This window comes from Moschus berezovskii, chromosome 22 (assembly GCF_049115385.1).
Source record: "Moschus berezovskii isolate FMDL1 chromosome 22, NW_MosBer_1.0, whole genome shotgun sequence".
In the NCBI taxonomy this organism is placed as follows: Eukaryota; Metazoa; Chordata; class Mammalia; order Artiodactyla; family Moschidae; genus Moschus; species Moschus berezovskii.
Window position 1 is genome coordinate 54,528,463 of NC_142481.1, and position 26,384 is coordinate 54,554,846.

The 26,384-nt window shown below is 43.7% G+C and overlaps 1 protein-coding gene across 1 annotated transcript in view; it reads right to left on the reverse strand.

The window, feature by feature from the left end:
- CDH13 (cadherin 13) overlaps window positions 1-26,384 on the reverse strand; it is a 1,084,595-nt gene that overhangs the window by 843,978 nt on the left and 214,233 nt on the right. The window contains exon 2 of the mRNA XM_055413053.2: window positions 17,517-17,628. Coding sequence (XP_055269028.2) covers window positions 17,517-17,628 — 112 coding nt within the window. The remainder of the gene's footprint in view (window positions 1-17,516; window positions 17,629-26,384) is intronic.

Genomic DNA, 26,384 nt, shown 5'->3' on the forward strand with positions numbered 1-26,384 from the left:
CACAATAGAGACCTTCATGTCCTCAAAGAAGTTTGCAGCCCACGTAACATTTCAAAGAGAGTTTGCTGCCTTTATTTATTTTTTTAAAAAGCTCAGTAAATTCAGACCCGACCTGCTTTTAAATGTCTCAGTCTCACATGCTTAAGTGATGCCTCAGTTCAGTTCAGTCAGTTCAGTCGCTCAGTCGTGTCCGACTCTTTGCGACCCCATGAATCACAGCACGCCAGGCCTCCCTGTCCATCACCAACTCCCGGAGTTCACTCAAACTCATATGAACGTAAATGCTGAAGACAGAATCCTAGTGCTTCGGAGTGGTAAAGACAAAATATTTGGCTTTTTGTGTTCAATTCGCCAACAACCTCTTCAGTTCAGTTCAGTCGCTCAGTCGTGTCCGACTCTCCGCGACCCCATGAATCACAGCACGCCAGGCCTCCCTGTCCATCACCAACTCCCGGACTTCACTCAAATTCATTGTCCACAGAGTCGGTGATGCCATCCAGCCATCTCATTCTCTGTCGTCCCCGTCTCCTCCCGCCCTCAACCTTTCCCAGCATCAGAGTCTTTTCCAGTGAGTCAACTTGTCGCATGAGGTGGCCAAAGGATTGCAGTTTCAGCTTTAGCATCAGTCCCTCCAATGAACACCCAGGGTTGATCTCCTTTAGAATGGACTGGTTGGATCTCCTTGCAGTACAAGGGACTCTCAAGAGTCTTCTCCAACACCACAGTTCAAAAGCATCAATTCTTCGGCGATCAGCTTTCTTTATAGTCCAACTCTCACATCCATACATGACCACGGGAAAAACCATAGCCTTGACTAGAAGGACCTTGGTTGGCAAAGTAATGTCTCTGATTTTTAATATGCTATCTAGGTTGGTCATAACTTTCCTTCCAAGGAGTGTCTTTTAATTTCATGGCTGCAATCAACATCTGCAGTGATTTTGGAGCCCCAAAAAATAAAGTCTGACACTGTTTCCCCATCTATTTCCCATGAAGTGATGGGACCAGATGCCATGATCTTTGTTTTCTGAATGTTGAGCTTCAAGCCAACCTTTTCACTCTCCTCTTTCACTTACATCAAGAGGCTTTTGAGTTCCTCTTCACTTTCTGCCATAACAGTGGTGTCATCTACATATCTGAGGTTATTGATATTTCTCCCAGCAATCTTGATTCCAGCTTGTGCTTCTTCCAGCCCAGCGTTCCTCATGATGTACTCTGCATATAAGTTAAATAAGCAAGGTGACAATATACAACCTTGACGTACACCTTTTCCTATTTGGAACCAGTCTGTTGTTCCATGTACAGTTCTGACTGTTGCTTCCTGACCTGCATACAGGTTTCTCAAGAGGCAGGTCAGGTGGTCTGGGATTCCCATCTCTTTCAGAATATTCCACAGTTTATTGTGATCCACACAGTCAAAGGCTTTGGCATAGTCAATGAAGCAGAAATAGATGTTTTTCTGGAACTCTCTTGCTTTCTCCATGATCCAGCGGATGTTGGCAATTTGATCTCTGGTGCCTCTGCCTTTTCTGAAACCTGCTTGAACATCTGGGAGTTCATGGTTCACATATTGTTGAATCCTGGCTTGGAGAATTTTGAGCATGACTTTATTAGCATGTGAGATGAGTGCAATTGTGCAGTAGTTTGAGCATTCTTTGGCATTGCCTTTCTTTGAGATTGGAATGAAGACTGACCTTTTCCAGTCCTGTGGCCACTGCTGAGTTTTCCAAATTTTCTGGCATATTGAGTGCAGCACTTTCACAGCATCATCTTTCAAGATTTGAAATAGCTCAACTGGAATTCCGTGACCTCCACTAGCTTTGTTCGCAGTGATGCTTTCTAAGGCCCACTTGACTTCACATTCCAAGATGTCTGGCTCTAGGTCAGTGATCACGTTATCGTGACTATCTTGGTCGTGAAGATATTTTTTGTACAGTTCTTCTGTGTATTCTTGCCACCTCTTCTTATATTGCATAGGAACCTGGATGTTAGGTCCATGAATCAAGGCAAATTGGAAGTGGTCAAACAGGAGATGGCAAGAGTGAACATAGACATTCTAGGAATCAGTGAATTAAAATGGACTGGAATGGGTGAATTTAACTCAGATGACCATTATATCTACTACTGTGGGCAGGAATCCCTTCGAAGAAATGGAATAGCCAGCATGGTCAACAAAAGAGTCCGAAATGCAGTACTTGGATGCAATCTTAAAAACGACAGAATGATTTCTGTTCGTTTCCAAGGCAAACCATTCAATATTATAGTAATCCAGGCCTATGCCCCAACCAGTAACGCTGAAGAAGCCGAAGTTGAACGGTTTTATGAAGACCTACAAGACCTTTTAGAACTAGCACCCAAAAAAGATGTCCTTTTCATTATAGGGGACTGGAATGCAAAAGTAGGAAGTCAAGAAACACCTGGAGTAACAGGCAAATTTGGCCTTGGAGCACGGAATGAAGCAGGGCAAAGGCTAATAGAGTTTTGCCAAGAGAACGCACTGGTCATAGCAAACACCCTCTTCCAACAACACAAGAGAAGACTCTACACATGGACATCACCAGATGGTCAACACCGAAATCAGATTGATTATATTCTTTGCAGCCAAAGATGGAGAAGCTCTATACAGTCAGCAAAAACAAGACCAGGAGCTGACTGTGGCTCAGATCATGAACTCCTTATTGCCAAATTCAGACTTAAATTGAAGACAGTAGGGAAAACCACTAGACCATTCAGATATGACCTAAATCAAATCCCTTATGATTATACAGTGGAAGTGAGAAATAGATTTCAGGGACTAGTTCTGATAGATAGAGTGCCTGATGAACTCTGGACGGAGGTTCGTGACATTGTACAGGAGACAGGGACCAAGACCATCCCCATGGAAAAGAAATGCAAAAAAGCAAAATGGCTGTCTGAGGAGGCCTTACAAATAGCTGTGAAAAGAAGAGAAGCGAAAAGCAAAGGAGAAAAGGAAAGATATAAGCATCTGAATGCAGAGTTCCAAAGAATAGCAAGGAGAGATAAGAAAAGCTTCCTCAGTGATTAATGCAAAGAAATAGAGGAAAACGACAGAATAGGAAAAACAAGAGATCTCTTCAAGAATATTAGAGATGCCAAGGGAACATTTCATGCAAAGATGGGCTCGATAAAGGACGAAATGGTATGGACCAAACAGAAGCAGAAGATATTAAGAAGAGGTGGCAAGAACAAGCTCTTAGAGGTTTGTAAATTCCCTACAGGCTGCCCCATCTCCACCTCCCCACACGTGGGTAGCACTGATCCCTCCACCAATGCTGGTGTCCCAGACTATACTGTGACCAAGTAGAGCAGCTGTCTGAAGCCCAACCCAACAGCAGAGATTCCAGAATCCTGCTCTCAGCTCTCAACTCCTGGGTGGTTATGAGTGGCTTCTTGCCTTCTTGTCAGCCTGGGTTTGCGCCTGTAGTAACAGGGTCCATTTTATGGAAATGTTCCTGCTTGCTCTTCCTTTCAGATTTTCCTCATTGACCTCCCTGCTCTTTGCCAGAGGCATCTGTTGCCTTAGGGAAGATTAGAGTGTTGAATCATGAATGCAAAGGGAGTGAAAGATTCGATATTCAGCCTAAAGACTTCAGTGAAACAAAAGTCTTGAAAGCCTGGCTTTACCAAGAGGGAAAACGGCTTTCTACATAGTAAATGTAAGCCTTAGGTAGAGCTAACTCAGGATATTCTGGAGAGGTTCCCACACACCTTGAGACCTGTTTAGTCTGGTTGAGAAGACAGGGGGCTGCTGCTGGACAGAGACAAGGAAGGACGGTGTTCTGAGTCTCAGAAAGTTTGGCTTTACTCAGAAAGTTCACTGCCTTTACGTTCAGAGCTTTGTAGTTTACAAGTGCCTATGTTTCCAAACATTTTACTCTGTCTTATTTCCTATGAGCTCAGCAGAATGAAAAAGAATAAAATTAGAATAAGAGAAAAAGAATAAAAAAGAAAATACTTTTCAAGAAGAAAGTCAAGGCTTGAATTGCGCAGGCTCAGATTTTTCTAGCTCCCAGGTGAGATGGAAAGGTGGTTAACTTTTGTGTGCTGAAGCTACTGCAAATTTCTCAAAAAAGGAAAAACAATGGAGGGGAGGTGGGTGAAAGGCAACAGCTGAGGGAGGATAAGAGTTAAAGGAAGAGGTAAGAGATAAAGGAACTGCTTATTTCTCATTTTCAAAGTCAAGGAGACCTTCCTGACCACATAGGCGCAGAACGGCTCCTATGTGGCAGGTTTGATCCCTGGGTTGGGAAGATCCCCTGGAGAAGGAAATGGCAACCCACTCCAGTATTCTTGCCTGGAGAATCCCATGGACAGAGGAAACTGGTAGGCTACATACAGTCCACGGACTCACAAAGAGTCAGACACGAGTGAGCAACTAACTGTCACTTTCACCTTCACGACATCATAGTAGGTGATGTCAACCTACCCATAGGCCTCTTCACTAGAATCCATCTTGGCTCAGAGATGCACATGCACACAGGGGAGGACTCTGAGTTAAACCCAATATGGACTCAAAGCCAGGCAAAAGCAAGATGACTGACCAGAAGAAACCCAGTAGGAATCCCCCATATCAGTGATTCAGACTACACAAGGGCACGACTCTCTCTCTGAGCATGCCCAAGTGAGTCTATTCACAGGTACTCTTTCCTTCTAATAAACACTTCACTTTTTTCACTACTTTCCATCCCTTTGTGGAAGTTCATTTCTATACAGCTAATAGGTCAGGACCTTGTCACAGGCCCTGGTGGTCCAGTGCTCCAGTGCTCTCATTACTGCAGCCTGCCTTCAATCTCTGGCTGGGGAACCAAAATCTTATTTCAATCTGCTGCAGGCCACCAGGGATCACTAGCCCATGCCCTCCCTCGACGCCTCTTCAGACTGTGGGAATGAGGCCTGGGCCACATCCCCGTGGGCATCTACCTGACAATCCTGGTTGCCCCCTAATTTCAGTTTCCTTCCTCAGTGCCTGGAGTTTGATGCTGAATTCCCTTCCTAGCTTGATTTATCCCCACTCACCCTCTCTCTGTTTCTAATCGACAAACTTCCTTCCACTGAAAAATGCAGCGCTAACCATATTCCTTGGAGGTTTTGACTCATATTTTGAACTGTTTTTCAAGCACTAATTATTTCTTTCATGTTATTCAGAATCAATGTTTCCTCATTTGGATTCCCTCCTGCCCCCACGGAATTTAATGTATACGTATGAAAATTAAGACCAGTTTTAGCTAAAAATAGATCCTCTGGGAGGTCTCTGCAATCAGCTGACTGGTGCAGTTAAGAGGAAGCTGGATGGCTGACAACTGTTGCGGCTTCAGATGGGGATGAAATAAGCTGGTGCAGCAGCTGGACACTTTTCAGGGGTGTCCTGCCAAGACGTCATTTACCAAGTTGCTCGCAAGGAGGAGTGGGGTTGTGTGGAGGTGGCTGGGACCTGGTGGCTGGTAGCCCAGCACACTCTGCTGCCCCAGAAGCAGCTGGGGTGTGGAGGGCTGGCTGAATGTTTCAGCGGAACTGAGGTCTGCAAATTTTCAGGGGAATGTTCTCCTGAGGATGACAGCCTGCAACTCAGAAATCCAAGATGCTCTGCATGTTAAAAGTGTCCATGTAACTCATTAGGTAGCAAAACCCAACCTGAACAGACACGGTGATATTTGAGGTCCTCAGTTATCCTGCTTAGGGTAGATGTCCATATGTGCTACTGCAGATGTATCTGTCTTATTACGGGGCTGCCCCAGAACCCCCTGGTGAAGTAGGTAATATACAGCATACACACTTTACTAGCTTTTTCTAAATTCCAAAACACATCTGGATCTAAGGTTTGGAAGAATCATTTCTCAAATACTTTTCTGGGAACATCCTTTTAATCTGTAACCCAAAGGGATTCAAACATGAGGAAGCAGAGGGTGTGTGCATTGGGAGGTGGTGATGTGGAGACTTAGAGGAAGTAGGAAGAACATATGTCCTATTTCAGAGGCGTTACGGTGAGGGTTGCAAGTCCCCTGTGCTGCCTTCAGTAAACACTGGCATTGCCCATTCCAACAGCATCGTTCTGCAGAACTCCCCTCCTTTGCCTTATTTTTTCAAATGATAAAATCAACCCAGAAGGCTCAGCAGATAAAGAATCTGCCTGGAAGGCAGGAGACACAGGAGATACAGGTTCCATCTCTGGGTCAGGAAGATCCTCTGGAGGAGGAAATGGCAACTCACTTCAGTATTCTTGCCAGAGTAGCTTGGTGGGCCATAGTCCACAGAGTTGCAAAGAGTTGGACCCGACTAAGAGACTACACACACACACACACACACACACACACACACAACCTTAACATAGAGCGTCCAAGTGGCAGGCACTCTCCTAACATTTTGCATACGTTATCTTTGTCATCAGTCCTTGAAACAGCACTTCCATTCTACAGATGGGAAAACCGAGGAGCCGAGAGCTTGAGTGACTGGATACACCACGTGGCAAGTGATGGACACAAGTGAACCAACTCAGGAGCCCATGCCAAGAGCCCCACGGGATTCACGGGTGCCCCAGTCTGCTCTCCACAGAAAGGACTGGAACACTTCTGTGAGAGGAAAGTGGATACAGCTTTCCGCATGGAGAGAACAGGCAGGGTCAGAAAGTCAGAGCTCCTTTTCCACTGCTGACACTTCTTTTGAGATATTGGATCTTTAAATCAACCTTCATGCCTTCATTGCTAAAATGGGATTTAGAATCCTATCTTATAGGGCGGTTGATTTGATGAAATGGATAAAATGACAGCTCCTTTCAACCCAGGTCTCCCGCATTGCAGGCAGATTCTTTACCAGCTGAGCCACAAAGGAAGCCTAAGAATACTGGAGTGGGTAGCCTATCCCTTCCCTAGCAGATCTTCCTGACCCAGGAATCTAACCAGGATCTCCTGCACTGCAGGTGGATTCTTTACCAACTGAGCTATCAGGAAAGCCCTTTCCTAGATCAGACTAAAAACCCGTTCTCAAACCAAAAACCCGCTCTCATCTTAGGGCTTTTACATTACCTGATCCCTCTGCCTAAAGGTTTACGAACGCAGTCTCCACCTGATTGGTTCCTTCTCCTAGTTTAGGTCTCAGCTTCTCAGAGAGAACTTCTTTACCCACCTATTTTATCACATCCATCCAGAAATTTCTATCACACAACCTCGTCTTATTTCCTTCATAATATTTATCGTCAGCTTTTTACGTGTAATTTTTCTGTCTTCTTAGAAGTTTATTTCTATCATGGCTGTCTCTCTCATTCCATAAAAGTGAAAGCTTTAAAATTCTCTTCTAGAATTCCGGTTCAAAGTTTTACCCCTTGTACCTAGTATAGGGTCTGGCATAAGGGATGTGACCATACTATAATTCTTAAATAATTGGTTAAACAAACGGGATTCCATGTATGTCATTTCCTCTCCTATCCCCTATTTCTGCCTCCAAAAAGAGAATGCAAATTTGGTCAAATACAAAAAGTGCCTGGGGATAGTCTGACTAGCAAGTGTTTCCACCTCTTGCCCTTTTGCTTTCAAGCCAACAAAAATTTCCATGAAAATTAAGATAAAAAGGACAGACGGAAGGCATCACAATTTTTAGAATATGTGTGGATTTGACCTATTACAGGATAATAAGATCTTCTGCCTTCTCATACTATTTAAAGACATGCTTAATCTTGTCCAATTTATGTTTTGATGTCGTACTCATTAAGCAGCTCAATTCATGTGGTTCTAACACCTTAAATTAGGAGATGTTCCTGTAACACCTGCGTGTTCCTGTATTCTTAACCCCTTGAAGGAAAACAGAAATAAAAGAGATTTATACCAGCTCCAGAACCATGTGAATGAAGACACTCAACAGGTTGAAGAGTGAGGCCATATGGCAGTACTTAGAATTTGACAGTCTTAATTAAGCAATCTGCTCACCAGCATCACCAGTGAGAAACCTGGCATGATGATTGTCCTCATCCCTGCCCCCTAAGAGACATTTCCAATGTGCGCATGTGCTAGGTTCTAAAAATTCTAATGCATGAAGCATAGCCTGCAGTCATAGAATGTCAGTCCTGAAAGGGACCTTAGCAATAGAGTAGAACACCCCCAGTCACTTCAGTCATGTCCAACTCTTTGCTACCCTATGGACTGTAGCCCGCCAAGCTCCTCTGTCCATGATATTCTCCAGGCAAGAATACTGGAGTGGGTTGCCATACCCTCCTCCAGGGGATCTTCCCGACCCAGGGATCAAGCTGGTGTCTCCTACGTCTCCTGTATTGCAGGTAGATTTTTTACCCAATGAGCCACCTGGGAAGCCCAAACCTGGAATCAAGATAGGCGGGAGAAAAATCAACAACCTCAGAAATGCAGATCGGACACGACTGAAGTGACTTAGCAGCAGCAGCAGCATTCTAATGGCAGAAAGTAAAGAGGAACTAAAGAACCTCTTGGTGAGGGTGAAGGAGGAGAGTGAAAGAGCCGGCTTAAGATTAAATATTAAAAAACTAAGATCATGGCATCTGGTCCCTTTGCTGCTGCTCCTGCTGCTAAGTCGCTTCAGTCGTGTCCGACTCTGTGCGACCCCATAGACGGAAGCCCACCAGGCTCCCCCGTCCCTGGGATTCTCCAGGCAAGAACACTGAAGTGGGTTGCCATTTCCTTCTCCAATGTGTGAAAGTGAAGTCGCTCAGTCGTGTCTGACCCTTAGCGACCCCACGGACTGCAGCCCACCAGGCTTCTCCATCCATGGGATTTTCTAGGCAAGAGTACTGGAGTGGCTTGCCATTGCCTTCTCTGTCTGGTCCCTTTACTACATGGCAAATAGAAGGGGAAAATGTGGAAGTAGTGACAGATTTCCTCTTTTTGGTCTCCAAAATCACTGCAGACGGTGACTGCAGCCATGAAATCAGAAGATGACTGCTTCTTCACAGGAAAGCTATGACAAACCTAGACACTGTTGAAAAGCAGAGACAATACTCTGCTGACAAAAGTCTGTATACTTAAGGCTATGGTCTTCCCAGTGGTTACGTACAGTTGTGAGAACTAGACCATAAAAAAGGCAGAAAGAATGCCAAAGAATTGATGCTTTGGAACTGTAGTGCTGGAGAAGACTCCTGAAAGTCCCTTGGACAGTAAGGAGGTCAAACCAGTCAATCTTAAGGGAGATTAACCCTGAATATTCCCTGGAAGGAGTGATGCTAAAGCTGAAGCTCCATTATTTTGGTCATCTGATGTGAACAGATGACTCTTTGGAAAAGTTCTGATGCTGGGAAAGACTGAGGGCAGAAAGAAAAGAGGGCATCAGAGAATGAGATGCCTGGACAGTATCACCGATGAAATGAACATGAACTTGGGAAAACTCCAGGAGATGATGAGGGACAGGGAGGCCTGGTGTGCTGCAGTCCGTGGGGTCACAAAGAGTTGGGCACGGCTGGGCAAATGAACAACGACCAAAAGAACACCCTCACAGTGAACTCTCCTGCGTTTGTCAGTCCAAATCTTCCTGAATGCCTTGATTGGTTCAGGGATAGACATGTGACCCAAGCTGGACCCAGAGAGTTAGCCATGGAGCGTTTGCTGGGACACTTGGAAAAAGAGATGCTCTGGGTTGTTAAGCTAGAAGAATGAAAAACTGGAACTTCTGGTGGCCATCCTGGAGAAAACCCCTCTGACACTGAGGGGAACCAACATTTTATAAAGCAGAGCTGAAGAATGGTGATATTGATGATATCATTATATTGATGATATCTAGATCCAGGTGTTCCTGAAGCCAGATCAGACCTTGAGATGTTCAATCACGTGAGCTGATTATTTTGTCGTTTTCCTAAAGCCAGTTGGAATTGGGTAATGTTAGAATCCAATCAAAATAACCCTAATAGATCCTCATTATACAAATGGGGTAACAGGGGTCCAGAGAGGAAAAGGGTCATACAAGTTAATGCTTGAGCTGGAGCAGACTCAGGGATTCTGCACTCTTAGAAAATTTGTCTTTTAGCTGTCTTCCCCAGTCTAGACCCTGGGAATTGCCTGGGGCTCTGCTCTCACCCTTGTTTCATACTCTGCTACTTCTTAATCATCCTGCCTTCTCCGCTGACCAGATCTCCGTCCACATACCTCCCATCCATCCCATCTCAGATCTTCTGAAATGGCGCTGTGTAAGCCTGAGCCTCCCCAGCAATTCTGTCTTATCCGTGTCCTGTTCTGAACTTCCAGAAAGCCAGCCACAGTGATCACATGGCCCCCATGTCACCTAGCCCCTGTATTGACGATTCAGAACACTGCCGGTAGATTTCAGAGCCTCGGTCAGCGCCAGCCATTCCCTGCCCTTGCATCTCTCAGTCGTGTCCTCTGCGTCCCCAACCACCAACAAGAGCCGCTGTCAGTGACAGCGATGGTGTGCTGCAAACGACACGTGTGTTTGGTCTTTGGCGCATATCATCTAACCCGCACGGCTGTCTCAGGAGCAAGGGTGACTTCATGGAGGTGCATGGACATGCCTGTAAGGGGCAGGTGGAATAAAGGAGGAAGCTGATTAGTTGACAGGAAGACAGTGGAGACTATAGAACCACCAGGAAGGCCTCAGCTACTGTTATTGCTATACTACTTCCAGCAGAGTTTTCAGAGCCCTTTACAGACCTGAGCATTTAATCATCAGAACAACCTATTGAGGCTGCTACCACTGTGATTCATTTGCCTCTGGGGTCTATATTCTGGAGGCCTGGTACGTCCCAGAAGTTATGAATTTTTAAAAATGAAGTTCTCAATGTTGACGACAAATTCCTTTCATTAAACACTTCAGACTCCTACACTGAGCTGCCAAACAGGACAAGCAGGACATATCTGTGGGACAAATTTAGTCCATGAGCTGACAATGTGATTCCTCTGGTCTATTTATTCCTTTCATTCCACTGATTAGAAAATTTATGCCAAGAGAGTTCTACCCATAACCACATTCCTGTTCTCCTAAGGCTCTCTTAGCCTGTTACCTTGTATGTTTCCCAATCTTCAAAGTACAACTTAGGACCCTAGTCTAATGGAGGATCTCTAGGCGTTTTACCATATCCCTCTCTGATGTGTATATGTGTTCTTTTCAGTCTGCAATTATTTTATATCACTTTACGTTTTTGAAATGAGGTAGTTAATATAATGCATTTATGAGGATCATAATAAATATTAATTAGCTGATTAGTCAACTGCTACAGTTATGTTGGTGGTGGTGGGTGGAGAGCAAACCTGTAAAAATATTACCTTTCTATAGGATTTTGTTTACATATAGTAAAAAGTCATGAATGTAAACAGGAATCCACATTCAGACCCAAAATATCATCATCTTCATGATGATGGAGTGAATTAAGTGATACCAGAATAATTTTCCTTGGTATATCATGACAGTTTAAAACAAATATACCACTTGTAACTCCAACCTATTCAGATCTATGTAGACCGTAGCATAGGTCATGTTAAATGATTTCACTAATCAGTTAATCAGTCTCCCAACCTGAAAGGACATGCAAGTTAGTAGTGCAGAGGACAATCAGAAAATGGAAAGGAAATTATCATTGGTTTCTTTTCCATTTTTAAAATCACTAAAACTGAAACCCAAAAGAACTTAGGAAGTTCTCAAGGATAGAGGATATACTCAGACAAAATCCCGAGTCAGCTTGAACTCAAGAAATAGGAATTCCTCACCTGCCAGGTTGGAAAGTTCATCCATTTACTACCGCTCAAATAAAACCTTTCTAGCAGGGTCAAAAGGGCCTTTGTTTTGACATTTAATTCACTGGCGACGTATTTCCTGCGTTAGGATGCAAAACACCTCTCACATTGCTTTTTCATTAATTGCCTTCATTTTTCAAGTTCCCTGTGTGATTTATAGTCAATTAAAAACACCCTCAAAAGCCATGACTCATGTATGTTAAATACAAATATGATTAATGGGACACCATGGACTCCGTGGGTGACCTGCCTACCAATCAAGGTCAGTGTCAAGGTGGCATGACCAAGAAATGTCCTGGTGAAAGGAACACAGGTGAAGGGCCAACAGCCAGGAGTGTCGGGCCATGGGCAATCTGGCACTGGGCCCATGCAAAAGAAGCAAAATAGATACTGTTTTCCATATTACAGAGGAAGAATGAACTTTTCTATGAACAGAAAATACATAATGCAGTAGAAATTTTCTATTTCATCCAGATTGACAAACATAGATGGGAAAATTAAGCAGCGAATTTCCCTGATGGGACATCACCAACATCAACAAAAGCTGCAAGATCACAAGACCTTGGAACTCTGGAAAAGAGCCAGAGCACAGGAACCCTGGACTGAAAATTTGATGCTACCAATTACAAGCAATACAACCATGGATAAATGGCCTCGCCTAGCCCAGCCTCAGTATCCTCACCTGTAAAATGGGCACATGAGTGTATTTTTTTCCCTTAAGGTCTGTTATGAAGTTCAAGGTGACACTCCATACTTAGAGAGCATGCAGTAAATATCAACTATGAAAGCCATAGATGCTGCACCAGTCAACTCCAGGGAAGCCTTTTAAATTTCCCAACATCTGCCCCTAATGTGGGCATACTTGTTACATTTTCTGGAAGTTCTCTAATACCTTAAATCAGTGGTTTCCCACAAAATGAGGTAAACAAAAACATTTGGCACTTTTTTACAATACAAATTTACTCAAAAGACTGACTTCTCTTTTGTAATTGGTCCTTACACCTATTTTGTTTGTTTTTTGATAACAATGACATTTTAAAAGTCTGGGCAAAGTAAATGGAGGTATTCTCACTTTATCTCATTCATTAGCCTGCTTTTTCTTCTTTTTTTTCATATTCAGACTAAGAAAAATGTAAAATACACTCTTATCAATCCAAGATTTTTTAAAAATTCTACTTGTCCATGAAATTCAAATCCTAGAATCATTGCTTTAGATTCTTTTGTCATCTCTTCAGATTTTAATGGCCATGATTTGTCTGCTAAATTCAGGTTTAGATGGCCATTATAAGGATACCAAAACTATCTAAGATCTATGTGTAATAATAATACTAACAACAACAACAGCAATTATAATAACAACAATGGCAAGAATAATAGTAATAATACTACCTGCTTCCATTTATTCACAACTATGTTCTAAGTATCTTTCCATCAATCACTGCATTAACTCTAGAGTTAAAGACTGTGGTTATTTCCTTCTTAGAGAGATGAAATAATTCAGACTTGCAGGATTTGGATAACTCACTCATTGTCATGCAGGTAACATGGGACTATGTCATTTGTTTGAACTCTAGTCGACGTGAGTTTTAAACTGTATGACCTTAACCTCAATACTATAATCATCAGAAGAATGCAATCAGGGCACATCCTTACTAGAACTATCAGAAGGTCCCTGCCTGGGTGTTTCTAAGAGGGGGCACTGAAGAAGCTGTTTTGCTCAGTGCGAAGCATCCCCTGACGAGAAAAGCAGGAGGTAGTCCCAGGGGCATGACCTCCTGTCCTGTTTGAACGACTGTCTTTGTCTCATCCCCATGTTGACCCAAGTTAGTCAGAAACAGTGGCATCCTTTGTGGTCTCGTTACGTCTCTTTCAGGAGTCTCTTTTTGATTGGGGTCACTTTGCTGTGCTAGGATCTGTATAGAGACAGTGAGCTTACGCCCATACTTGAGTCCCTCCATGCTGTCCAGCCTCCCTTGCAGTTAAGTTGGCTCTGTGATTAGGTCTGGCCAAGAGTGTGAACAGAAACGATACATGTCCCTTTTGAGCTCAAGTGGCTAAACATCCGTGGTGCCTTCTCCAGCCTTTTCCTTATCCCCCTCTCTGCCAGCTTGATGACTTGGCTAAATATGGCAGGACCAAGTAGGGAACAGCTTGCATCCTCGAGTTCCTGCGTGGAGGGCAGCTCCACAAAGGAGAGTTACCCAGAGAGAGGCCAGCTGTGGTTCCCTTAGCAAACAGATCCCTCCCTGGGGCCAGGAAGGTCTGTCTGAGCTGATTAGAGCAGGGCAGAGCGTTCCGTTCTATAATTTTTCAGGACACAAGATAGTCAGGGTCTTATCACTTGGTCTTCGTCCACATCAGCTGGTTGGCTGGTCGGTTTTCCAGGCCAACTCTTCTTCTGGAGCCTGGGAGGCTGTAACCGGGGTCACTACCCAAATCTTGTGGTACCAAGATAGTGGCTACCAGAATCACATGATTTTCACATTGCAGGAGAAGCAACCTCATCAACCAGTTTAAGAGAATTCTGGGTCTTGGAGGCCTCGAAGGACCGCCAGCAACCCGCAAACCTTGGACAGAGCCCTCCCTGAGTCCAAAGATCATAAGCAGATGCCTCCTTTCTGAGTTTCTGTCTTTTAAACTGTCTTCCCCTTTCTTCTTGTACTTCTCACAGCAAATGAGAATAACCACGTCTTCCCAGCTCACCTTTCAAGACTAGATGAAGCCAAGTGCTCCTGAGCTGGGGGCTTTGCATCACACTGTGAAAGACACAGTGATAAAGCTCCCTTGGTTACATTAGAAGAAATAGTGGGATGCCATGTTTTGATCCTAGAAGCTTGTTGAAAAATGGCCCTTTAAAGACGAAAGCAAGTCTAGTTACTGGAAAGGAGAGCAGAATAAAGAGTTATTTGGATGTGAGGAAAATAAAAGGCTTTGGAACAACTGAAGGAAAGATGTGTTGGAGTGAGCAGTGAATAAAATATTATGGAAATAAAAGGAGCGGAGGTGACCATTAGTAACAGTTAAAACAGAAAAAGATAAGTCATTGAGAATTGAGGAGAAAGATGAAAAAAGATAAAAGGAAATATTACTGTCTGAACAAAGAGAGCAGGAAGTCGTGGACAGAATAAACATTTACTGGAAGGTGCTGAAAACGCTGAACAAAGAATTGGTTGAATATAAGTCTGGGGTGTGAGCAGATATACTATGTCTGCCAGGCAAAGAGACAACACTTTCAGACAAGTTTATAGAATAGTGAAAGGTGTGGACATCAATTGATTGATTATGCTGTATTTTATACTTCCTGCAAGACAAAAATTCACGATGATTGGAAGCCAGGGCTCTTGTAAAATATTACAAAGACAAAAAGAAAAATGGAAAGTGTCAGTGTCATAGGAGGAGTTCAAGGTAATGTTACTAACCTGGTTTCTTTTAACCTCTGTTTTTACCTAGATCATCAGCTTATATTTACATGTTACTGAATGATCCCTAACCATTTCCAGGACCTTGGCAGTGACCTCACATATCTAAGTATGCTTAAACCACTGATTCTGTTTGATTCTTCCCAGTTTTCCTCCAGATGTTAGCCTTGTGACAATATGGTCTTCATTCTGAGAGAATGCACCACTCACTGGCTTTTTGGCTAATCACATTTTTCAGAGATAGTAAACGTCTTGTGTTGGGCCACAGAGAAATACATGAAAGAAACTAAGAATGAGAAGGGAAGGAGGGAGATGTAAAATGTTGGTTGCTTGGGGAAAAAGTCTGTTCAAAGTTTTGGACTTTTTATTTCCTCCTACATGTTGAATAGAGCAAAATACATTGTTATTACTTCTGGAAATCCAGATTTTCCCAAACAGTAGTCAGTAGGCATTCTCAGCTCTGTGAAAACTTTCTTCTTCATTTAGGCACAATTAACCTTATTCACAGTATCTATGACAACCTATGCTCACTGTTTTGAGATAAACTGAAAAGTAGCCACCCAGATCTGTTCTTTGTCCATTTTTTTCCCCTAGTAATACATATAGACCCACAGTTTCATTGACAGGGGAGGGGGCTGGTCAGATTTTGCTGATCCAACAATTCGCTTACAAAATCACATATAAATTATTAAATATCCTCAAATCACCAACTTTTACTGAATGTGTTATCATTGATAATCAACCCAGTTCCATTTCACTTTTACTAGCTTACACAGAATCAACAACCATAACCCACTAAATTACTTAGAGAATTAAAAAAAATAAACCTACACAGACACACACAAAACTGTAATATTGGAATGTACAGGATGGTCTAGTTTAAATTAAAAAGATCCCCCAAAGTATGATTGTTTCCAGCTTCTCAGAGGTAAATTAAAAGCTGTTTGGTGTCGCGAAGATTACAGAAGCAATCACATTTATGGGCCTGCTTTGCATACCAACTCTATTAATTTCCATACTCAGGGTGGCTTCACATTTCCACACATGTTAATATAGATGCCATTTGGGATAATCACTTGGAAAAAAAAAGAGAAAGGAGAGAGAGAAGAGAGGGAGACGGAGCAGACGAGAGGAGAGGAGAGCCAGAAAAAACGGTTCTCTGAAGCCAAGTCCCATTCAAAATATATTGATTCTGATAAATAGAAGAATCAGAAGACAAATGAGAGTTCCTGATGGCCTGACTCTGGAGTCACATCAGGGGTCAAATTAACAATGAAACCACATGTTGGAATTCACTCGTCGTGCCAGTCCTGCGTCTTGTCATTATAGACCCTAATGACTAAAATGATCCCACTGGCAGAATTGCATCAAGACATGCATGGGCTTCACCTTGTAGGGCTCCCCCAATCCTCAACACTACATCTTCATTACTGTGTTCCTTTCAACCCTTACAATGTGTTCCAGCCTCACAGAACAGTCCAGTTGAGCCAGCTGAACGTTCTTCCCCTTTCGTTTAAACGTGCTTGCCACATAGCACAGGAGTGAAGGAACATGGTCAGTCCTGAAGGCAAACCTGGGACCACAGGGCAAGTGTACAGTTATCTTCCCTAAAGGTACCACAGACCATCTGACCAAACTAAACCACCGTTTTTATATCCTTCACTCCCAAATGTTAAAGAATGGTTATCAATAGCCTCCAATTAAATGGTTGTCTACCATCAATTTTAAATTTATTGTGCTAAAACAAAACCATGCTTGTTTTGCATCTAGCAATGCACTCCATGCCCTCGTAAAGATAATATAATATTGGCATTAAAAAGAGGAAGATATTATAACCACAGATCTGAGAGTAGCATATTTTAAGGAAATCAATTGGAATTTGGGGAGATTTGAGCTTAATCCACAAAACAGCCAGTAGAGCTTTTGAATCTTTCAGAAAACCATCTTATTAGCTTTAAGAGCTTAAATTCCTATGCCTAAAAATTCCTAGAAGCTAACCTCCTGCTCTGGATGTTATTTTTATCCAGTGCTATGTATGAGAAATCCAGGTAGAATAGCAATCCACAGGAAGGCAATGGTCTGTTCTCAGGATCTGCCCAAAGAAAATGGATTTCATTTCCTTCGCATAGGTCAATACTCATGGTGGAGGCTAGTGGTCCCCTTTCCTTGGAGCAGTCAGGAAATGCTCACTAGTGATCAAATGTGACAAAGAGACACACACTCGATTTACCTCTAAGCTGACACAGCCCTAATTCAAGACTTTCCACCCTGGGTCAAACAGTGACATAGGAAAAATGATCAGAAAACTCTTAGCTTAGGGAATACTGTATGCTTAGGGACATTCTTAAACATCAGTGAATAGGCCAAAAGCACCATTGCTTACAGTTTAAAATCGCCTGGTCCTCAATGAATTCAGCTGGCTGATCGATATGGAACACTTTCTGCTGAAATCCAGGAGTGCAGTCCAAATCTTCTGCAGATGTTAGCAGCAGCACCTGAGAAAACCAAAGCCATCAATATTTTAACGCAGCTTATATGTTTGCCCTGCTAACTTTTTACCAAATCTGTGACTTTTAGAAACGAGCTGAAGTTTTAATTTCATTTCCCAAATGAAGAGGTAAGTTGATACTTCTCCTGTGGCTGCCAACCATTCATTTTGGCAATGAGACTTGGAAAACAGGCAAATGGGAACAGCTGTTGCAGTTTCCATTAAGTTGCAGTTAAAGAAATAACTTCGTCAGATTTTTACACCTGCTTAGAATCTCACTATGGTTTTCCATGTGTGAAATTTCATTACCGAAACTGTCAATTTCATATGATGCCTGAGCTAAAACCAACTTTACTTTCATAGATGCAAAGGATCATTGTCACCGATGAAGAGGAGGAAAGCAGAACTATTTCACTGGAAGTTGCTTCCAACAAGAATTCAAGGGCCCTAGATCTTCACAGTACAACATGGTGGCCATGAGCCACCCATGGATTCTGAGCACCTGGAATGTAGCCATGCTGAAAGTGTCAGCAGAAAGCACATGTGGAATTTTGAAGACTAAACACCGAAAACAAAAACAAAGTAAAATGTATAATGATTGATTTGTATACAGATTACATGCTAGTAAGCTATTTTACAGATTGGACTAAATAGAGTCACCATTAAAATTAATTTTACCCCTTTCTTTTTACTTCAGTTAGTTTCTCTATTAGGCAATTAAAATTTTATAATTGCTTCTGAAGCCTCAGCTTTGTCTTTGCAAATTCTTAGGGCATTTCACTCAGAAGTCAAAAATTCAGGTTATATGATTTGGAACACAAAAGTTAAGTGACAACTCGTCTCCACAGCAGCACTATGATGTACTCAGCATGTTATAAAACACATCTAACAGACAAGGGGCCCAACATTCTGCGTGTGTTAGTCGCTCAGTCGTGTCCGACTCTTTGAAACCCCATGGACTGTAGCACACCAGGCTCCCCTGTCCACAGAATTCTCCAGGCAAGAATACAAGTGGGGAGCCATTCTCCTCCCCAGGGGATCTACCCAGCCCAGGGATTGAACCCAGGTCTCCTGCTCTGCAGGCGGGTTCTGTACCATCTGAGCCACCTCTAACACTCTAGAGTCTTTTCCAGTGAGTCAACTCATCGCATGAGGTGGCCAAAGTATTGCAGTTTCAGCTTTAGCATCAGTCCCTCCAATGAACATCCAGGATTGATCTCCTCTAGAATGGACTGGTTGGATCTCCTTTCAGTATAAGGGACTCTCAAGAGTCTTCTCCAACACCACAGTTCAAAAGCATCGATTCTTCGGCGATCAGCTTTCTTCACAGTCCAACTCTCACATCCATACATGCCCACGGGAAAAACCATTGCCTTGACTAGATGGACCTTGGTTGGCAAAGTAATGTCTCTGATTTTTAATATACTATCAAGGTTGGTCATAACTTTCCTTCCAAGGAGCAAGCATCTTTAAATTTCATGGCTGCAATCAGCATCTGCAGTGATTTTGGAGCCCAAAAAAATAAAGTCTGACACTGTTTCCACTGTTTTTCCATCTATTTCCCATGAAGTGATGGGACCAGATGCCATGATCTTTGTTTTCTGAATGTTGAGCTTCAAGCCAACCTTTTCACTCTCCTCTTTCACTTTCATCAAGAGGCTTTTGAGTTCCTCTTCACTTTCTGCCATAAGGGTAGTGTCATCTGCATATCTGAGGTTATTGATATTTCTCCCAGCAGTTGGGGGCGGGAGGAGAAGGGGACGACGGAGAATGAGATGGCTGGATGGCATCACCGACTCTGTGGACATGGGTTTGAGTGTACTCCGGGAGTTGGTGATGGACAGGGAGGCCTGGCGTGCTGTGATTCATGGGGTCGCAGAGAGTCGGACACGACTGAGCGACTGAACTGAACACCCTAGAGGTTAACAGTTGCTTCAGCTCACACAGCTAGGATGGGTGGAGCCAGGATCTGAATCCAGGTTTAAGTGTCCTCCGATTTTGAAGGGCTTCCCTGGTGGCTCAGAGGTTAAAGCGTCTGCCTCCAATGCGGTAGACCCGGGTTCGATCCCTGGGTTGGGAAGATCCCCTGGAGAAGGAAATGGTAACCCACTCCAGTATTCTTGCCTGGAGAATCCCATGGACGGAGAAGCCTGGTAGGCTACAGTCCACAGGGTGGCAAAGAGTCGGACACGACTGAGCGACTTCACTTTCTTTCACTTTCACTTTCTGCTCCCACCCTTCAGGCAGGACTTTGTCTGGGATATTTCTCTGAAACCAGTGGGGTGCTGCTTTATCTGAGTCTGGTGCCAGGAGGCAGTGTTTAGAAATTCACATCCCAATACCATCACCACAACTGATGAGAACTGCTGTGTGTTCACCCTCAAGTGAGACCGTCAAGAGGCAACCATTCTGCCTCCCACTTGGATCTGGGCGCCAATCGTCCATGGCGGTATCTGGCTTGATAGCTCATCGGGCATCAGGTGTCTCCTTGGCTCATTTTCTCATCCCTGTTGCTACTTTTCTGACATCACCCTCCAAGTAAGACTGCCTGCACTCAGGTCTTTGACTCGGTGTCTGCTTCTTGGGAGACTAAACTTCGATGCCACGATGGAAACTCTGAACCACTGTACACAGGCTGTTGAAAACTCATTATTGTCCCTACCAGCAAACTCAAAGGAGTGTGTGAAAGGTTGGAAGCAGTGGAACCAGGGCCTCTCTCTAAATATCAGCTCTCTGAAATGCACTGAACCCAACGAACGAGAGCAAGATTCAATCTCCCAGGGTTCATAGTGTGGCTGGCCTGAGAACCATCAGAGGAATTGAAATGGGAGAGTCACCACCCTGACCAACATCACTCTTCTAAAAATCAAAGGGGGAAGGATGCTATAGTCCCGTATCTGAGCACTTCTGCATGGAAATCTTTCCGTTGCCTTGAGAGCAGTGTCTGGGTAGATCGCTTCTGAGACAGTTGGAACACTGACATCCCAAGTGGTGCACACAGAAAATGCAGATTCAGGACTCAGAATTATTTGCTGGCAATTTTACAAGCAGAAAATCTATAACTGGCAAACGTTAATTCAGTTAAACATCAAATAGTCAAGGGTCTTCCCCAGGCGCTGTGTGCCTACAATTATATATTAACCTTTTAATCAGCTAATTCTTCCCTCAAATCTCAGACCAGGAAACCAGTCATCCCAGAGAAGCCAAGGTAGATGACATTTCTCCAGAGATGCTGAGCTAAGCACCCAGGACTGACAGGAAGTAGAGGTGAGTGGCATTCCTGGTGCTTATCTGTCTGTGACTCAGTCTCTGTCCTGGCTTCTTGGCCGGTTCTATTCAGGACTCCTCTGGAACCACAAAGGAAAAATTAGCCATTTCCAACTGTAGACCCTCAGGGAGGATGGGAGTGGCGCGAGAACTCTAAGACGCTCAGTTGTGTTTTTGCAAATTCTTGGATCCCTCCATCCACCAGTCAAACTTCAGGTTAAGTTCTCGGCAGTATGAACACACAGCACTCTCCCGGGCAAGAGTGACCTAGCAGGGTTAGAACCAGTCAAATAATTCACTCACTTCCTCCTCCTTGTGTCCATCCATTCACTTGCTCCCAAATGATTATTAAACTCCTGGGATTCAGTGAGCTCTTGGCTAGGTGTCATCCTAGAGCTTATAGAGAAGCCCTGTAACACAGTTGTTAAAAGCATGAACTCCGGAGTCATTTGATTTGGTTCATTCTTGGCTTTGCCCTTTATTGACTGTGCGATTTGGCATCTTTTTCCCATCACTCTGGCCTCAGTTTTCTCATGTATGTAAATATGAAAAATAAGATGTGCAATGACAATGGCCTTGTGGGTCCAATGGAATGAATGATTCAAATAAGGCAATTAAAACAGTGCTGCATAGGATAAGCAGTCAAGAGTGCAGTTATTATAGAATAGAAAAGGTGAGAGGCATTAACAAATCATAATTTAACTAATTGATTAACTAAAATTAAAATCTAATGTGAAAGAAATCACAGGTCTCTTCAGGAGCATGGATAAGCTGGGAGCCAGGGAGTTTAACACCATTTAGAGGAATCAAAGAAAGCAAACCCACAGAAGGAACATTTTTGCTTTGATCTCAAAGATGGGTCTGAATTAGCTGGGTAAATATAGAGGAGCCAGAGGAATCTTTTTAACTAACACACACTTTGCTTTCACGTGAATTCCTTTATTCCTCTCTGGGTTTCATGTAACAGATCTCTGAAATGACAAGACTGCATTTTAAAAAGAATCCAGACTAATTTAATGCTCCCCAAAAGTTGAACATCTGACTGGGCAGTAGTGACAGAGTATTGTAGCTATTGCTATTGCTCCTTGAGGGAAAGGTTACTCCCTCCAGTGTTCCGGCCTGGAGAATTCCACAGATTGTATAGTCCATGAGGTCACAAAGAGTTGGACATGACTGAGCGACTTTCACTTCACTTCACTTGAATTTTTAGCAGATTTGGCTGTGAACTTACATGTCTTCAATTTCAATAGCATTGAGTTTGGTGGTGGAATATCTCTCAGTGGTTTAAGATGAGTACTTGGACATTAAAAAGCAGAGACATTACTTTGCCAACAAAGGTCCGTATAGTCAAAGTTATGGTTTTTCCAATAGTCATGTATGTCTGTGAGAGTTGGACCATAAAGAAGGCTGAGTGCTGAAGAATTAATGCTTTTGAACTGTGGTGCTGGAGAAGACTCTAGAGAATCCCTTGGACTACCAGGAGTTCAAACCACTCAATACTAAAGGAAATCAATCCTGAATATTCATTGGAAGAACTGATGCTGAAGCTCCAATACTTTGGCTACCTGATGTGATGAACTGACTCATTAGAAAAGACTATCATGCTGGGAAAGATTGAGGCAGGAGGAGAAGGGAACACAGAGGATGAGATGGCTAAATGGCATCACTGAATCAAGGGACATAGTTTGAGCAATCTCTGGGGGATGGTGATGGACAGGGAGGCCTGGCATGCTGCGCTCCATAGGGTCACAAAGAGTCAGACACAACCAAGCAACTGAACAACAACAACTCAGACAGTACTCCATAAGTGGGCAGCCCCCTCTCCAATATCATTAGTTCAGTTCAGTTCAGTTGCTCAGTCGTGTCCGACTCTCCGCGACCCCATGAATCACAGCACGCCAAGCCTCCCTGTCCATCACCAACTCCCGGACTTCACTCAAACTCATGTTCACAGAGTCAGTGATGCCATCCAGCCATCTCATTCTCTGTCGTCCCCTTCTCCTCCCGCCCCTAACCTTTCCCAGCATCAGAGTCTTTTCCAGTGAGTCAACTCGTCGCATGAGGTGGCCAAAGTATTGCAGTTTCAGCTTTAGCATCAGTCCCTCCAATGAACATCCAGGATTGATCTCCTTTAGAATAGACTGGTTGGATCTCCTTGCAGTATAAGGGACTCTCAAGAGTCTTCTCCAACACCACAGTTCAAAAGCATCGATTCTTCGGCGATCAGCTTTCTTCACAGTCCAACTCTCACATCCATACATGACCACGGGAGAAACCATTGCCTTGACTAGATGGACCTTGGTTGGCAAAGTAATGTCTCTGCTTTTTAATATACTATCAAGGTTGGTCATAACTTTCCTTCCAAGGAGCAAGCGTCTTTTAATTTCATGGCTGCAATCAGCATCTGCAGTGATTTTGGAGCCCAAAAAAATAAAGTCTGACACTGTTTCCACTGTTTCCCCATCTATTTCCCATGAAGTGATGGGACCAGATGCCATGATCTTTGTTTTCTGAATGTTGAGCTTCAAGCCAACCTTTTCACTCTCCTCTTTCACTTTCATCAAGAGGCCTTTGAGTTCCTCTTCACTTTCTGCCATAAGGGTAGTGTCATCTGCATATCTGAGGTTATTGATATTTCTCCCAGCAATCTTGATTCCAGCCCAGCGTTCCTCATGATGTAATCTGCATATAAGTTAAATAAGCAAGGTGACAATATACAACCTTGACGTACACCTTTTCCTATTTGGAACCAGTCTGTTGTTCCATGTCCAGTTCTAAGTGTTGCTTCCTGACCTGCATACAGGTTTCTCAAGAGGCAGGTCAGGTGGTCTGGGATTCCCATCTCTTTCAGAATGTTCCACAGTTTATTGTGATCCACACAGTCAAAGGCTTTGGCATAGTCAATGAAGCAGAAATAGATGTTTTTCTGGAACTCTCTTGCTTTCTCCATGATCCAGCGGATGTTGGCAGTTTGATCTCTGGTACCTCTACCTTTTCTAAAACCTGCTTGAACATCTGGGAGTTCATGGTTCACATACTGCTGAAGCCTGGCTTGGAGAATTTTGAGCATGACTTTACTAGCGTGTGAGATGAGTGCAATTGTACGGTAGTTTGAGCATTCTTTGGCATTGCCTTTCTTTGGGATTGGAATGAAGACTGACCTTTTCCAGTCCTGTGGCCACTGCTGAGTTTTCCAAATCTGCTGGCATACTGAGTGCAGCACTTTCACAGCATCATCTTTCAAGACTTGAAATAGCTCAACTGGAATTCCATCACCTCCACTAGCTTTGTTAGTAGTGATGCTTTCTAAGGCCCACTTGACTTCACATTCCAAGATGTCTGGCTCTAGGTCAGTGATCACGTTATCGTGACTATCTTGGTCGTGAAGATCTTTTTTGTACAGTTCTTCTGTGTCATCAGATGTCACTATTTTAAATAGGCTATCCAGAGATGCTTTTCCCCATATGCACTTTAACATTTCCAGAATACATGCTATGAGCAACATTCCAAATGCATTTGTAATGCCCTGGCAGTAATGGTCTTCCTATATGGTTCCTCTGTTCATTTATGCATTAGTTGGCACCTCAAAAACAACAGGCAACCGATACACCTTTGAAAGCTCAGCAACGATCAAATTTTATGATAACCAAAAGATTTCTATTATATGAAAACTACTATTAGCCTACTTATGAAAGCAGATTTATGCTCAGACAGACTACAAACACAGGGCAGAACCACACTGGTTCTGTACAATTCCAGTTTACCAGCAGCCAGTTACCAGTTGTAACCATGTGTGTCTCAGTTTCCTCAGACAGAAAATGAGGATAGTATCTTACAGACTATTATGAAGATTCAGTTCAGTTCAGTCGCTCAGTCATGTCCGACTCTTTGTGACCCCATGAATCACAGCACACCAGGCCTTCCTGTCTATCACCAACTCCTGGAATTCACTCAAACTCAGGTCCATCGAGTCGGTGATGCCATCCAGCCATCTCTTTCTCTGTCGTCCCCTTCTCCTCCCGCCCCCAATCCCTCCCAGCATCAGAGTCTTTTCCAGTGAGTCAACTCTTCACATGAGATGGCCAAAGTATTGGAGTTTCAGCTTTAGCATCAGTCCTTCCAATGAACACCCAGGACTGATCTCCTTATGAAGATGAAGTGAGTTAATTATTATAAAGAGCCTTCCATGGTACTGGACACATAGTAATTGCTCAATAAATGTTTTCTATCATTATTATTATCATTTCTCTATATCATGTTTAAACCAATACATATGACTCACCGATATTCCCCAGGATGAGACACGACAAATATCATCAAAATACTACTTCACTGCTGCTGTAAAATTGTTCAATGGATAGACTGTGCTAGGGAATATCAGAGGGAAGCAGCAGGGACCTGACTCAGATAGAAGAGCAGGAGGGAATGTGCACTTGGGGTCAGCTGCCCAGCGAAAACACAGGGCCTACTGTGGGCTGAGTGTGCTGCTTTTGCAGGACACCGAGCATCCTTGACTCACTGCAAAAGACCCTGATGCTGGGAGGGGTTAGGGGCAGGAGGAGAAGGGGACGACAGAGAATGAGATGGTTGGATGGCATCACTGACTCAATGGACATGGGTTTGGGTGGACTCCGGGAGTTGGTGATGGACAAGGAGGCCTGGCGTGCTGTGATTCATGGAGTCACAAAGAGTCAGACACGACTGAGCGACTGAACTGAACTGAACTGACCATCCTTGAAAATGACAGCTCAGGGCCCTTTCCTCTATGGCCAGAGTCACTGCCCTAAGCTTATATACGGATATCGAATTCTGACAACCCACTCTTGATGCCTGCTTCTCTTTTTAGCTTGCATTTCTGTGCTGCTGTTCAGAGCCTTCTCTTTCAAAAGGAAAGAGTTTATGTTTGTCCTAACAGGTGCTGATTCAAGAGCATAGCCAACTTTAGACTTTGCTTCCAGAAAAATGATTTTTTTTTTTCTGCCCTAGACTGCAGGTTGCCAACTGGCAGCAGATGGGATGGATCGGGCCAGCAGATGTGGTTAGTTCAGCAGAGCGGTCTGTCATAGAAACTAAATTATCATGTTATATCAAGTGCTCCTCTCTGAGCGGCCCTTGCTTGCCTACTCCCTCTGCCTCTGCTCCGTAGTCACATCCTTTGTCTGGCCCTCTAGGCATCAGAGTTTGCAACCCCCACTTTAGACTCAGGAAATATGCTTTCTAAGCAAAGAACTCTCCTTGTTATGATTCTCTAGTTATTTTTCATCATGGTACCCACAGCTGTGTGCTCCTGGCACTGCTGCAGCAGTTTTGGTCACGTGACGAAGCACTGCCAACAAAAGGAGGGTGGAATGGTTTTCACCACTAGTCCTGGCCCCTGAGATGCCCTCTCTCACCCACCTGGGACAACAGGAAGGAAGGACTCCCAGGGTGGTGGAATCATCCAGCAGGAAGGACCCAGGAATTGGTCACTGTGCAGAGGACAAGCCCCCGGGAGAG